The following is a 15,604-nucleotide window of genomic DNA, read 5'->3' as shown; positions in this document are numbered from 1 at the left end:
CATGTTTGGTATTATTGGGATTCCCATTTTACAACGATGAATATGAATCTTAGTGAATCTAACTCGCTCCCTTATGGCCACACATGGTTAATAAGTGACGGACTCTGTACAGCTCATATTCTTAGCATTACTTCCCTCTTCAATTTAAAGCTTAAGGCTTTGGGTTTTGGTAAATTACCCCTACCATTTAATAGATTTTTCACATCTGTGTCTTACTCTACCTTCAAAATATCCAATGGGACAGGTAAGGAAACTTGATGTTTCATCCAGTTGTGTAAATATAGGCAAACTTTTTCTGGCGAAAGGCCAGATAGTATTTTCAGCTTTGCAGATCATTTGGTTTCACTTGCAACTACTCAGCTGTGAAGTTGTAACAGGAAAGCAGCCATACACGATTTGTAAATGATTGAGTGTGGTAGCGTTCCAATAAAACTTTATTTACAAAAATAGGCGGCAGGCTGGATTTGGTGCATGGGTTTGCTGTGGTGGCCTGATCGGTTTGGGGACACCAGGACATGTCAGCCAGAGGGAGGTAGAACCAGGTTTCTTCGTGCCAAGGGTTGTGCTACCCAACTGCCCTGGCTGCAGCAAACCGTGCCACTCACCAGTGCCTTTAGGAGATACAAGTCCCAACGATAATAGCGGTTATGACTAATGTTTTGTATGCAGTCATTGTTGTACATGCTTTCGCTGTGTCATTTAATCCATGGACAGTCCAGTGAGGTGGGGAACTGAGGCACAAAGAAGGACGATAGCTTGCCCAAGGCCCCAAAGCTAGTGTGTGGAGAAAGTGGGATTTGAACCTCTTGAGCTCATTCCTCCTCTCTCATGAATTTTGGGTTTTCTTAGTTTGAGGGCTCCTTTGAAGCCTTACTCTTCGGGAGCTGCCTCTTCTGAGTACTTATCTTAAGTGACAAGATTCTGTGGCTTACTATTAAGGCATTTTATGTAAAAAAAATTTTTTTTTAATCTTTTTTAAAATACTTATTTTTGAGAGCGAGACAGAGCATGAGTGGGAGAGGGGCAGAGAGAGAGGGAGACACAGAATCTGAAGGAGGCTCCAGGCTCTGAGCTGTCATGTCAGCACAGGGCCCTATGTGGGGCTCGAACTCAGGAGCTGTGAGATCATGACCTGAGCTGAAGTTGTACATTTAACTGACTGAGCCCCCCGGGTGCCCCTTAAGGCATCTACTTTGGAGCAGAGCTACACAGGAGATGCTAACTCTGCCATAGCTGGGAAATTTGGGGGTCCAGCAAGATGTTGTAAGAGGTTTCATTTTGCTCATCCGTAGGCTGCCCTTGAGACTTTTCAGCTGTAGAAACACTTTAATGATAAGAAAAAACATTGTTTATTACCGTCTGCTATGTCAACACTGTGCTAGTAAATATGTGATCTCAGTTAAATCTCACAACAGTGCTATAAGTGAAGTGGTATTACAACGATTGTACAGATGGAAAAACCGAGGCTTAGCTATGGGATATTGGGTACATTAATTAAATCTCTTGGTCTTAGTTTCCAAATTTGGATGTAGTAATAGTCTTATTTCACAGGGTTGTTATGAAGATTAAATGAGCTAATACACATCAAGGATTTAGATCAGTGCTTGGCACTCGGTGTTGTTACCTGTTGTTGTGAGAACTCAGTAGAGGTGAACTGCTCACTTTTTATGATTGTCTGTAAATTAGAAATAAGCATCCAAGAGCCCAGTGTGGTGCCTGGATGTTGGTAAATGGAATTGACGGTTATTTCTTCATAGGAAGAAGCTGTGGTTTCTGTGTCCCTTTTAATTTTTTTTTTCAACGTTTATTTATTTTTGGGACAGAGAGAGACAGAGCATGAACGGGAGAGGGGCAGAGAGAGAGGGAGGCACAGAATCGGAAACAGGCTCCAGGCTCTGAGCCATCAGCCCAGAGCCCGACGTGGGGCTCGAACTCACGGACCGCGAGATCGTGACCTGGCTGAAGTCGGACGCTTAACCGACTGCGCCACCCAGGCGCCCCTGTGTCCCTTTTAATTTTAAAGTACCTCTGCTAGTGATGGTCTCAAAATGAGACAGTTGAAAATGTCAAAACTCAGCCTTTTGGTTCTGTTTGCTGCTGTTTGTTTTGTGTAAAATTATTCCTTTGCACAAATCACATGTCCTAAATATTATCCTGTTGACAGTAGATCGGTGGGGTTTGCCCCAGAGGACTGGAGCGCTTGACATGTTAAGTGGTTGGCAAGGTTCCTTTTACAGCCGTAAAAATAGTAGCTGAGTAGACGGTGTACAGGCGAGTAAAATAATTTCCTCATTTATGTTAAATAAATTTAATTATACACAGTTGTGAAAAACACATTTTGCTTATGTCCTCCTAATTGCACACATACACCACTCCTCTATGAGAGTCTATCCAAAGTCATGTGTACTCTGTCATATAATGGTAATTTACAGGATTTGTTCAGTGTAAATTTTGACTATATACACAGTTTTCCCCTTGAATACTCACCTTAGAGTTTAACCCCTGTCTTAGCTGTAACTCAGCTCCATAGTTCTAATAAAATGCAGAAAAGGAACTTCTGTTCCCCCTTCATAAGGTTAGCTGTTTCTGTTTTGTTTTGTTTTGTTTTTTTTGGTAACACCCTCATCCATGTGTTGGAAAACTAGAGCCATGCTGCTGTCCAGTTCAGTTGTTGTTTGTGAGAGTGACACCTGGTGGTTTCTTTTTAATTCTCATCGTGGTTTCTCTGTGCTTGGCTAGAAGGTCTTAGAAATTCCAGAGAATCATTGTGTGAGCTACTTTGCTTGATACTTAACACACTAACTAGCTATTGAGTTAGTGCCACTGATTCGGCTCAAACTTTGAAAAGCCCGGCATTCCTTTTAGATGCAGTCTCTCTGACTGCCAGCCTTCCCTGAGGGATTTTATTTTAGCATGTATAATGGATGAACAGCTGCCTTATTGGGGAAGATTTCTGTTTAATTCACAGAAGCTAGGATTTTGAGTAAGGGATGATATCTGTGCCATCATCTCTGCCTTACTCATGAGGAAGCTTGAACCCTGAGAGGTTGGGTGTATTGGCCAAAGTCACACTGTGTTGGCCAAGGTCACTCTGCTCCCCAGTGAGCTGAGGTCCTGAGCTCTGTGCCCTTAAGTTATGTTAATCATGTTGGGTAACACACTGAATTACTGAATTAAGAAGGATCTGGGCATCAAAGGAGTTGAGGTGAAGGCATTTTAAGATGGGAGAAGTAAAGGCAGTTAACATGTTTGAGCACCTATTTGCTATAGATATTCCCAGATACATTTTTTTTGTCTCTCTTCCAAAAGAGGGTGCAGAATCTTTAGCGTGTCAGGGTTATCGAGGAAATCCAGGGAGGGATCCCCGTCTGTCTCTATGAGTCTGCTGATTCATTCCATATCTGAGAATTTAGTATCCTGTGGCGTTGTATTTATTGATTCTGTGTTGAGTCGGACCTGTACGTGCATTATCTCGCTAGCATCCTTGCAACAGTTCCGGGCAGGTGATTGGAATCCCCGTTCTACAGGCGGGGAAGTGGAAGGATTGAAAGGGTGAGAACAGGCCCAGATGTAACTTCCAGGCCTAAATGTGTGTTTTCCACCTTCCTGTGGTGGAAATGTACTACATTGCCCCTGTGATGCTTGAGCGAATCATTGAATAAAACCTTACTCATCGACATGTAAGAGTTGTTAAGTGAAAATGTGCTTAATTTATTTTTGTGTTCCAAGTAATTCTTCCTATGGGATTGTTACTCTGTGTCCCAGTTTTCACCATCAGATCTATGATTTTTGGTAAATGTGAAACTTAAAAAAAAAAAGGACAGAACTTGTGGGGTAGTATCAGAGTACTTTTTTGGCATGAGAGGAACGGAGAGCCATATTAATTGACCATATTTTTTTTTTTTTTTTTTTTTTTTTTTTTTTTTTTTTTAATTTTTTCTTTTTTTTTTTAACGTTTATTTATTTTGAGACAGAGAGAGACAGAGCATGAACGGGGGAGGGGCAGAGAGAGAGGGAGACACAGAATCGGAAACAGGCTCCAGGCTCTGAGCCATCAGCCCAGAGCCTGACGCGGGGCTTGAACTCCCGGACCGCGAGATCGTGACCTGGCTGAAGTCGGACGCTTAACCGACTGCGCCACCCAGGCGCCCCATTAATTGACCATATTAACTGTACTCAGTGTGAGATTATTTTCAATGTCAGGTGACAAATGTGTAAAAAAAAAAAAAACTTTTAAGGCCCAACTTTTTTTCTTATGGCAGCTGATTTATTGTTTGTATTATTAAAAATTTTAAAAACTCTATTTTTGAATAATCTTTGAAAACCTACAATTTTTTACTTTGTGTATCCCCCCAAATCAAGTTTTACAAACCTTCTGGGTAGGTTCAGAAGGTGAACTCTGTCGTGTTGTTGTTGTTGTTTTTAATCTGTTCTATTTGAGAATTATGTTCATAGTCTGGTCTTCTGAAACCATGGGTAGGTCACATTTTGTTCGCTGCAAAGGCCAGGTGGGAACTTGGAATATGAGTATGTGTATGGGCCCCAATTGCTTTCCTTCTCTTTGATGAAGAGCCCTGTGGGTCAGATAAGGTTTCACAGAGAACTTGCTTTGATGTGAATCCTCTAATGCTAGCGTGAGTGGTGTTTGTGCCCTTCGTACCCAGTAAATGGGATGCTGAAGCTGGGCTTTACATTTGGCTTCAGAGGGTTTCAGGGCATCGCCGCTCCCTCACACAATATGAAATTTTAAAAAACGTAGCCTTGCATATAAAACACAGCTGGCTGTAACCCTCAGAATCCAATGGGGGAGTTTAAATGTTCTGGCAGGCTATGGGCTCCTCTTTGAGCCTGACAAAGGTAAGGAGAGAAATGGATAGCAAGTGTGAGCAGAATGAAAAATTATTGCTGGGAGATGAGCCCAGGGTTTATGTGTTTTTTAAAAAAGGTCTTTGCCCAGCCTTTCTTCTAAAAGTCACCTCATTAACACCCCAAAAAGATGTTTTTTTAGTGAATTAACCCTAATTTAGAAAAATCAATGCTTTGTTGATGTTATAGTGGGCAATGATGTCACCTCAGTTTATGTATTTCTCATATGATTCCTGTAGCAATGTGCCCCTTCTCCTTTCATGTGTGAAAAGATGTACATCTAATACCTGAGAAATCCTGGTACACCACTACGATAATGATAAATTCTAACATCTGATGTCAGTCCTGTGTCCCATTTTGAACATCTTGTTTTTTAATTGAGTTAAATTAAATTCTATTTTAATCAGAGTATAGTTTACATACAGTATTATATTAGTTTTAGGTGTACAGTATAATGATTCAACAACCATTTTGAATATCTTAATTATCTTCATACTCATTTTGAATATCATTCAGGGGTGAATGTCAGCCCCAGGAATGTTTGTGGTCCTTGGGATCCCAATATCTGTGGCTATAAGTCCCCTCCCTAGTCCCAGGGGAGGTTGGGGCATCCTCTTCATGTCTCATCTCCCTGGGAATGGTCCAGATGTGCCTTAGAGCCAGGGGCAGAATCTGTGACCTGTCAGAGTTGTTGGCAGCTCTGGGGTTCTTTGAGTCCATGGTACCAAACACACAGCTTCATTGGTCAATAGAACGGAACATTGGGTGAAAGCTCCAGTGAGGAGGGTCTGGTATTATGGGGTGGGGGGTGGGGGGCTCCCACTGAGGAGGAAGGTGTCTACAGAGCCCCATCAAACCTTGTCATCCCTCTCTGAAGAACAGCAGCTCGATGAGAACAGGGTAGCATCAGCTCACAGACCGGTGAAGTCATCCGTATGAGGGACGGAAAAATGGTGGAAGAGGCAGAGGAGGAGGAAGAGGTAAGGGAGAGAGGGAGAGACCTAGAGAAGTGACTCAGCCTTTTGGATTTGTGGTATCTAGTTTTCATTTCCATCATGTTTCTTCCTACTTCTTGGAGTAATAGTTGCCACGCACTCCTTTTCACACTGCAAAATGAAGTAAAATTCCGATGGAGGGTCTTGAAAGGTTGTAAATCCGTTTGGTCTCTTTGGAAGTTAATATAGAGTATTTACATTACTACTTTTAATAGCTTATTTGGCTATTAAAATAAGCCAAATAAGGCTTAAACACTAGGGATAAACAGAATGTAAACCTTTTCATTAGTATCTTCATTATTCAAGATTCTTAAATGGACATTTGTTAAGAACCTGCTGCTACTTACATGCACTTGCATGCATTTTTGCTACCCAGAATATGACAAATGTAACAAATTAAGATGAAAATTGCTTAAAAAGCCTTAGTAGTTGATGTAGCACCCCCAGCAACCCCCTCCGCCTCCCCCCCCCCACACTCTGTTCCCATGACCAGGGTTCTCCATCTGAGGACAGGGGGAAAGTTTCAGGCTCCCCACCTAGCAGGAGCAGGCCCGGGAGTGCTAGCCTTGCCTCCAGAAGGCCCTCCAGGGAATCCTTCATGTACAGAGTCAGTCCATTTGCTAAATTGCAAAATGAAACCGCTCAAGGTAAGGACCTTTCCTCTCCAGACAAGGGTACTCAGCCAGCCAGTCAGCCAACGGTTATTTGCTGAGAGTCGGTGAAGTGCAAAGTACCGTGCTAGGTCCTAAAGTGTATTTAAAAGCAGTATGATGGCCCTTGACTCCAGCCAGGGAGGCAAGATAGGCTCTGGGAAGAGCCAGGTACCGTGTTGAGGCAATGTGTGATCAGGAGCCAGGTGTGGCTCACGTAAGTGTTTGTTACACTACACCCAAGGGTAACTGCTCTTTAAGGTTCGCCCAGCGTGGCCATGGGGGAGGCAAATGAGGTAGCCTTCAAGGAAGAAACTAAACACAGGCACTTTCTGTGAGCACATCATGTTTGTCAGCGGGGTGATCTTTCCTTTCTTAACTGTCATTAAACTTGAAGGACTCTGGATGCTTTCCTGACTGTATGCATTTCAGCTGGGGTCCACCTCGTGAGCCTACCCAGGCCTGGGAAGTTTAAGGGAAACAGCTTGTGGTGATCACTGGGGGAATAAAAACCAGCTCTGGAGAAGCACTGGGAAGTTGGTGGTGAGTGGAGAAGCAAAGAGACTACAGGTAGAGCAGTCTCATTGCACTCGGTGGAGAATATACGCGAGCGTACTTGGTGCTTGGGTGGGAGGCCGTTGATGATGGGAGTCCACGGAGGAAAGGAGCTCCTGAGGCAGAGGCAGGAGAGGGACAGAATTTGAACTCGATGTCGAGACCTAGAGAGAGAGAAGGAAAAAGAAGCCATTGGCCCCTGGGTATGTGCTGCGGGAGGTACGGGAGACTTCTCTGACTTCTATCTTCTCCCCCATGGAATCCACATCAGTTTCCCCAGGGATCTGGGAGACCGTATTTGCAGGTACCTAGGGAGAGAGTGTGTTGTCAGTGTTCACGTCAAAGTATAATTTCCACAAATTACAAATATAATTCCCAGAATGATATAAAATGAACGTGTCAAAAGTTTTATTTGACCCATCCGTGGAGGAAACCACTGGGATGGTAAACTGATTAAAAGAATACTTGTGGAACTGGGTATTTATAAAGCAATGTTAGATTAAGATTACTAGGTTATACATAAGACTGGGTAGTATCCTACAGGGTAGTAAAACTGTAGTCTTTAAGGTTTTACTACCACTCAGAAATCTAGAAGTTAACATGTAACTTCACGGTATTTGAGTTCTAATCAGATAGTAAATAGCAAAGTCAAACACAAGTATATTCTCCTAGAGAATGAGCTAATCCCTGGGAGGGCCTGCTCAACCATGCTGCTGTATGACCTTGAGAAGATATGCTGTCCCCTCCTCTCCCACCCCCTTGCAACTTCTGCCCAGGTGCCTTAATATCAAGTTGTGGATGGTTTTAACAGTAAAGAAATACTTTGGAGTTAAAGATCTGAGCTTGAATCCCAATTCCTTTACTTACCAGCTGTGTCATATGGGTCAGGTAATTACCTATGATTTACCCCGATTTACTTGATGTAAATTGGGAGGAGCAAGTGAGATAACTTTCGTAAAATGCCTGGCACATGATATGTGCTCAATCTTAGTTCTCTTTACCCTTCCTCTTTTCCAAATGAAAACATTTCACCTTTTGTCTGGCCTTCATAGAGCTCTCCCTCTCTCTCTCTCTCCCTCTCTCCTTCTCTCCCTGTCTTTCCTCTCTTTCCTCTAGTTTATTAGAATAGTACTCTAGAACTCTGGTGCATTTTCTCCATTCCTAATAGAGATATTCTATTCAATTGTCATTATTCATCTAAATGGAAAAAAAATAGAAATTAACGTTCTTTTTTTCTTTTTTTTAATTAAAAAAATTTCCACAGCTTCTGGGGTGCCTGGGTGGTGCAGTTGGCTAAGTGTCCGACTCTTGATTTCAGGTCAGGTCACGATCTCACAGTTTGTGAGTTCGAGCCCCACATCGGCCTTTGCACGGATGTTGCAGATCCTGTTTGGGATTCTGTCTCTCCTTCTCTCTGCCCCTCCCCTGCTTGTGCTCTCTCACATACACATGTTCTCTCTCTCTCTCAAATAAACGTAAATTTCCACAGCTTCTGTGTTGAGATGTAGTTAACATTTAGCATTTTGTCAGTTTGAAGTGTACAATGCAGAGATGTGATATATGTACATTTGTGAAATGATTACCATAATAAGGTTAATTAACACATCCACCACCTCACCGAGATAGGCTTTTCTCTGTGCTGGTGAGAACTTTTAAGATCTATTCTCCTAGCAACTTCCAGATACACAAGGCAGTATCGTTAACTATGGCCCCATTTTGTACAGCGTCCTTTATTTAGAGAACGCTCTGCTTATGACAAAATGGAGAGATGTTACTTAAGTGAAGATGATTTCTTGTGTGAGATTCTTACTTTTTCTTCTTCTGAGGGAGTATTTCTTGCATAAGACTAAAAGCCTCGTCTCCTTTTAAACCGAGAGCTGGCTCCCTGAGTTGTCCTTCCTTAAGGGAACTCGGGAAGTCTTTCAGTGTGTGCTGCGTGCCCTGCTTTTTGGGTTGAGGTTCACCAGCAGGGGACAGTGCGCGGTAGCCTTCCAGGCGTGTGATCTCTACGTTCCCCCTTCCTTGGTCAAATCGGCCCGGGTGGGGTTGACAACACCAGATGGACTGTGAGCTGGACCATCACAGCCGGATTGGTGTTCCTGGAGAGCAGAGTTTCTCCCTTCTCCACGGTCTCTTGATGATAACGGTGTGCTGACAGGTGAGACGTTGTGCTGTGATTCAAAATGACAACATCTGTGATACCAACAGCCTCCACAGACTTTTGATTTGGAGAAAGGAGTCTGCTTCTAAATGGGGATTTTTTAATGGAGGCCAGAGAAGCATCTTTTTACTTCTGGCTTAGGTGCCTTTGCTTCAGGACTAGTTCATTTCTCTTCTGGTAGTTAATTGATGAGCTTCCGCTTTTGCTCCAGGAGAGTGCGGTTAAGTTCGACTTGCCGTTGACTCTGCCTCCCTCCCAATGTGGATTAGCGGGTTGGGGAATCCAGAGTCTGACCTTCTGCCACTACTTGCAACGTTGCATCTTCTTAGTATTTACACGTTTCCCCCCCCCCCCCCCTTTCCTGCCTAAATGTAGAGCTCAGGTAGCCCTCTTTCCTCATTTCTGCATCAGGGCTCTAAATGAGGTGATGTGATCCGTGTCTTGACAGTCCGAACTCTGTTTACGCACTCGTTAGGCAACATGTATTTATTGAGCAGCTACTGTGCCAGGCCCTGGTGATTTTTCTGTAGACGTGATAAATAAGAACCTGCCCTGATGGAGGCAGCCTGTAACCAAGTAAGTAAACAAAATGATCACAGATTATGATAAATGTAATGAGTGAAATAAATCAGATGATGAGAAACTATGAGCTGCTATTCTTAGTAATTTTAATCAGGGTCATTAGAGACAGTCTCTTTGTGAGCTGAAAACTGAAGGATGGGAATGCGTCAGCCACGGGAAGAGTCGAGCAAAGAGCCTTCTGGGAAGGAGAGAGCAATGAAGAGAGATGTAGGAGGGGTTTGTCTTGTTTAAGGACCACAAAGACAGGCCTGCACATGAAATGGAGGGAGCCAGGGTGCAGGTGGGTAGAGAGGTGGCCAGAGGGGGGTAGAGTTGCTCAAGGCTCTGTTGATCATGGGAAGGAGTTTGGTTGATTCTAAGTACAATAAAGCTTGTAAAAAGGTCTATGACAGTGGGATGGCAAGAGCTTATTAAAGGAAGAGAAAGAAAAGAATATAGTTGTGTGGAGGCTCGACTGGAGGGTATCAAGTGTAGGAGTGGGGAGACCAGTGAAGTCCTTGTGCCCGGATTATGGTGATGGTGGCATGGATGCAGGGAGAAAGATGCTTTGACAATTGGACTAGATGGGCGTCTGGGTGGCTCAGTCCGTTAAACATGCGACCCTTGATTTTGGCTCAGGTCATGATCTCATGGTTCATGAGATTGAGCCCCAAGTCAGTCTCTGTGCTGACAGCATGGAGCCTGCTTGGGATTCTCTCTCTTCCTCTCTCTCTCTGCCCCTTCCTGGCTTGCTCTCTCTCTCAGAATAAATAAGTAAACTTAAAAAAGAAAATTGGACTGGGTTATGTTGGGTCCCACGTATTTGGATGAGGAGCCTGGTTTGATTTTTGTAAGCTTTATATGTATGTACATTTGTGAGTGGATGTGTATTTGTGAGTGTGTGTGTATGACTGAGTTTATGAGTGTGTTAGTGTGTATGAGTGTGAGGTGTGTGTGTGTGTGTGTGTGTGTACACACCTGCACTTGGGTTTTTCTCCTGTTGTAGCTTTTGAACGGGCAGACCAGTGGCATGAAGGAAAGGGCTGTCTTTTGTGGACACATTAACTGGGGGAGAAAAGGTGATGGCAGGAAGACTAGCTAGAAGGTTCATGGAGCTAGATGTGAAAGGAAGGTCCTGGGGATGCTAACAGCCATGGAGCAAGAAAAGACGAAATTGGGCAAGTCCAGTTTGTTTTATTCTGCGTGTGGTATGAATGAGACTGAGGAAGGAGACACAACGCCGTTAAAGAAATCACACTCTTCAAACTGGTCCCATTTGATTGCTAGTTTTACTAGTCTTCATTATTTAAAAAAAAGATTAACCCTCACCTAAATTCAGTTGCTTGATTTCTCTAGAAGACAGTCCCTTAGTGGGAGTTGAGTGACTCTACTGCATCTCATCCCAGCCACCCGCCGCCCCTGCATATACACACATAGTCTGGATTCTTGAGAAACTCACTGTATTTTTTGTTCCCCTCCAGGACATCTTTGAAGATGCATTGGAAACCATCTCTATGTAAGTAGTAACACAATAAGAAGTATGTAGTAAATAAAACTGGACAGTTTTCTTATATAAAATGTAAATATTTCATTCTGACTTTTGGGGGAGTTGTGACTACTGCCAGGAAGAAATACTTCTCTGTAATTCAAGAGTTAGGATATATTTATTAATACTTAAGAAAGGATCTGTCTAGGGGCGCCTGGGTGGCTCAGTCAGTTAAGTGCCTGACTTCGGCTCAGGTCATGATCTCACAGTTCGTGATTTCAAGCCCCACATCGGGCTCTGTACTGACAGCTCAGAGCCTGGAGCCTGCTTTGGAGTCTGTGTCTCCCTCTCTGTCTCTCTGACCCTCCTCAGCTCATACTGTCTGTCTCTCTCTCTCAAAAATAAATAAACATTAAAAAAAAAAAGGATCTGTCTAAGGTTACTAGCAAGTATATTTTTGAGTATTTCTTATAACCTTAATTAAACTAAAATAAAAAATTGTTTTCCAAAAAATTTAATTTTGTTTATACCTAACCTTTTATATCTTGTCCATATTTTTTTTACACGAGTAACCTCATATTACAGAATTTTGCTTTTGGTTTGCACTTAATTTTATTGCAAGCATTTCCTGTAAGTTTACATAGTTTTTGTAATGATTTTATATGATATCCTATTAGATCAAGTGGAACACCACAATTACTCATTTCTCCACTGTTAGACATTTATATTATTAACCAATTTAAAAACTTAAAACTAGGTAATGAATATTTTCATGTATTTCGCTTTGTCATATTGTTGAATTACCTGCAAAGATTCTGTGAAGATTAACTTCACAGATGTAGGATTACTGGATTACAAGGGATGGAGATTTTTATTGCTCTTTATACAATATATTTCAAATTGCCTTTCTGCATTAATCAGCTCGGGCCACCGTAACAAAGCAACACAGACTGGGTGGCTTACACAATAGAAATGTATTTTCTCGTAGCTCTGGAGGCTGGAAGTCTGAGCTCAGGGTGCCGACACAGTCAGGTTCCAGTGAGAACACTCCTGGCTCGTAGGTGGCTGCTTTCTCTTGATGTCTTCACACAACAGACAGACAGACAGACGTCTCCTATATAAGTACTAATCCCATCATGAGAGTACTGCTCTCAGGACCCCGTATACACCTAATTTTCTCCCATAGGCCTCATCTGCAAGCACCATCACGTTGGAGGTAAGGGCTTCAACAGCTGCATTTGGGGGACACAGTTTAGTCCATAGCACTTTCAAAAGGGTTTTATCAGTTTATGTGGCCACCAATACTGTGTAAGTGAAGCGGTTTCTTTTGACTAGACTTTCCATAGAGCATCACCACCACTGGGTACTGTTTGAAATGGTTTTGTTAGTCAGATAATATCTAGTAGCTTACGTTTTTAAACTTTTTCTTTAGTGCTCGCTTCGGCAGCACATATACTAAACTTTTTATTACCATTGTTCACATTGCAGTTCCTTTTATATGAATTCTAGTTTTCTTTTACATGCTTAACTTTTTTTCCTCACTGTTTCTCTTATGTAACTTATGACCTGTAAAACATATATACTCTTCAATTTTCTGTTATATTTGCTTCAGATATCTCCCCAGTTGTTTTTTCTTTATGTTAGTTATACATTTTTTATGTTGTCCAAATGTTTTAATGTTTCTATTGTTGAATGTTTGTTTATGTGGTTTAAAAAGAAAAAAACTGAATTGTGATTAGGACTGAAAAAAATAACCTCTTTATTTTGGAACAATTACTGTGAAGATGGTACAGAGAATATTTGAAAATGACTTGAATTAGTTGTAAATGTATATTGCAAATTCTAGAGCAACCACTAAAAAAAAAAAGATATATGTAAGAAAGGAGATAAAATGAAATCATATACAATAATTAAAATCACAGAAGGCAGAAAAAGAGTAAAAAACAAAAATATGAACAAAGAACAAGGGCAACAAATAGGAAACCAAAGAATACAGTAGGTATTAATCCAGCTGTATCAATAATCACTTTGAGTATCATTGGTGTATGTGTGCCAATTAAAAGACCAAGATTGCCAGCATGGATCAAAAAGTATGTATCAATGACTTTAAACATAAAGACTCATCTAGATTAAAAGTAAATGGATGGAGGGACACCTGGGCGGCTCAGCTGGTTTAGCATCTGACGTCGGCTCAGGTCATGATCTCACGTTTCATGGGTTCAAGCTTGGTGTTGAGCTCTGAGCTGACAGCTTGGAGCCTGCTTTAGATTCTGTGTCTGTCTGCCTCTCTCTCTCTCTCTCCCCCACTTGTTCTCTCTCTCTCTCTCTCTCTCTCTCTCTCTCTCTCTCAAAAATAAATAAACATTAAAACAAAGTAAATGGATGGAGAAAAATATACCATGCTGACTCTAATCAAAAGAAAGCAGGAGTAGCTCTATTAATTTCAGACAGAACAGGCTTCAAAGTAAGGAAAGTTATTAGAGATAAAGGACATTACATAATGATAGAAGGATCCATTCTCCAGGAAGACATAACTGTTCTTTTTTTTTTTAATTATTTTTTAAATGTTTATTTATTTTTGAGAGAGACAGAGACAGAATGCGAGTGGGTCAGGGACAGAGAGAGAGGGAGACACAGAATCCAGAGCAGGCTCCAGGCTCTGAGCTGTCAGCACAGAGCCCGATGTGGGGCTCGAACTCAAACTGTGAGATCATGACCTGAGCCGAAGTCAGATGCTCAACCGACTGAGCCACCCAGGCGCCCCAACATAACAGTTCTTAATGTGTGTGTATGCATCTAACAACAGAGCATCAAAGTACATGAGGCAAAAACTAACAGATGCGGCTGTTATCGTAATTGATGACTTCAACGCACTTCTCAGAAATGGACAGATCCAGCTGGCTGAAAATGAGTAAGGAAATAGTTGAACTAAAAACAAAAAGCAAACAAAAACCCCTGAACTTAACCCAACTGTATTTAATTTAGAACCCTGCGTCGTGCCAACCCTAAAATTGCTAACCTACCCTTCCAACACCATTTGCTGTCTGTGAAAGAAAGAAAATTTATGTATGATGCTTCCTTTGTGAAATAGTAAATTCATTAGAATAATGGTGCTCTGTTTCTGGGCTTTCTGTTTTGTTCCTTTGATCTGTATGTCTGTGTTTGCATAAAAATTACTCATTCATTCAACTGTTTCAGGTGTTTCATTGTTAGTATGACTGGTTCTTAGAACAGCAGTATCCCAACAATGACCCTGTGATGGAGATGTTTTTGATTCGTTGCTATCAGAAACGTTTTGTGTACTTTTAAAACGTGTGTGTGTGTGTGTGTGTGTGTGTGTGTGTGTGGCTGCTCCTACTGTCAGCTGTGTTATAATTTTTCACATCCTGAAAACAATAGTTTTTTTTTTTAATGTTTTTATTAATTTATTTTTGAGACAGAGACAGAGCATGAGCAGGGGAGGGGCATAGAAAGAGGGAGACACAGAATCTAAAGCAGGCTCGAGGCTCTGAGCTGTCAGCACAGAGCCTCACAAGGGGTTCGAACTCATGGACTGCGAGATCATGACCTGAGCTGAAGTCGGACGCTTCACCGACGGAGCTACCCAGGCGCCCCTGAAAACAATAGTTTTTTTTTTTTTTTTAACTCTACCTCACTTCCTAAGTTTCTCACATTTTATTTTCCATTCATTGCCTCTTTCAGGCTCTTTTCAGCTATATACATCTGCCATCATTTCCTGTTTCTTTTTTTTTTCTTAGAGAGAGAGAGAGAGAGAGAGAGAGAGAGAGAATGAATATCTCAGGGAGGCTCCACGCCCAGCACAGAGCCCGACACAGGGCTTAATCTTGCAACTGTGAGATCATGACCTGAAATCAAGAGTCAGACACTTAACTTAGCCACCCATGCACCCTTCTTTTTTCTTTTAATTTTTACTTCCCTGTCCTCACGTTAGCAAACTTGCAGGTTTAACCATTTTAGAATTTATCTTGTTCTTTTAGATTTCTGATCTGCATTGTTTCTTGTGTCCCTTAAGACTCTTTAACAGTTTTGTGTTTCCTTTTCAATGTTGCCAAAATGTCCCTCCCTGGTACATGTTCTTGTACGTAGCAACATATTATAGTAATGTATCACCAAATGCATTATACTAACACAGTACATTATCTCATAGAGAGCCTCACCTCCTTGACATAGAGTCCAAAGCCAGAATGCGTAGCCAAAGTAGATATTAGAGTTCACGTTCTAATAATCTTGCCTTTTGCTTGTAGTGGTGGCCTCTATCTAGAGTCTGTTTATAATTAATTTTTACCTGATTCTAATAAATTTTGCTTTT

General features: G+C 41.8%; 1 protein-coding gene across 1 annotated transcript in view; it reads left to right on the top strand.

Annotated features, from left to right (window-relative positions):
* Nucleotides 1-15,604, top strand: part of TTC39B (tetratricopeptide repeat domain 39B) — a 129,430-nt gene that overhangs the window by 22,111 nt on the left and 91,715 nt on the right. Inside the window, 1 exon segment of the mRNA XM_043566468.1 lies at nt 11,270-11,304. Coding sequence (XP_043422403.1) covers nt 11,270-11,304 — 35 coding nt within the window.

The sequence above is a fragment of the Prionailurus bengalensis genome, chromosome D4, assembly GCF_016509475.1.
Source record: "Prionailurus bengalensis isolate Pbe53 chromosome D4, Fcat_Pben_1.1_paternal_pri, whole genome shotgun sequence".
In the NCBI taxonomy this organism is placed as follows: domain Eukaryota; kingdom Metazoa; phylum Chordata; class Mammalia; order Carnivora; family Felidae; genus Prionailurus; species Prionailurus bengalensis.
This window is presented reverse-complemented; position numbering and strand designations above follow the sequence as displayed.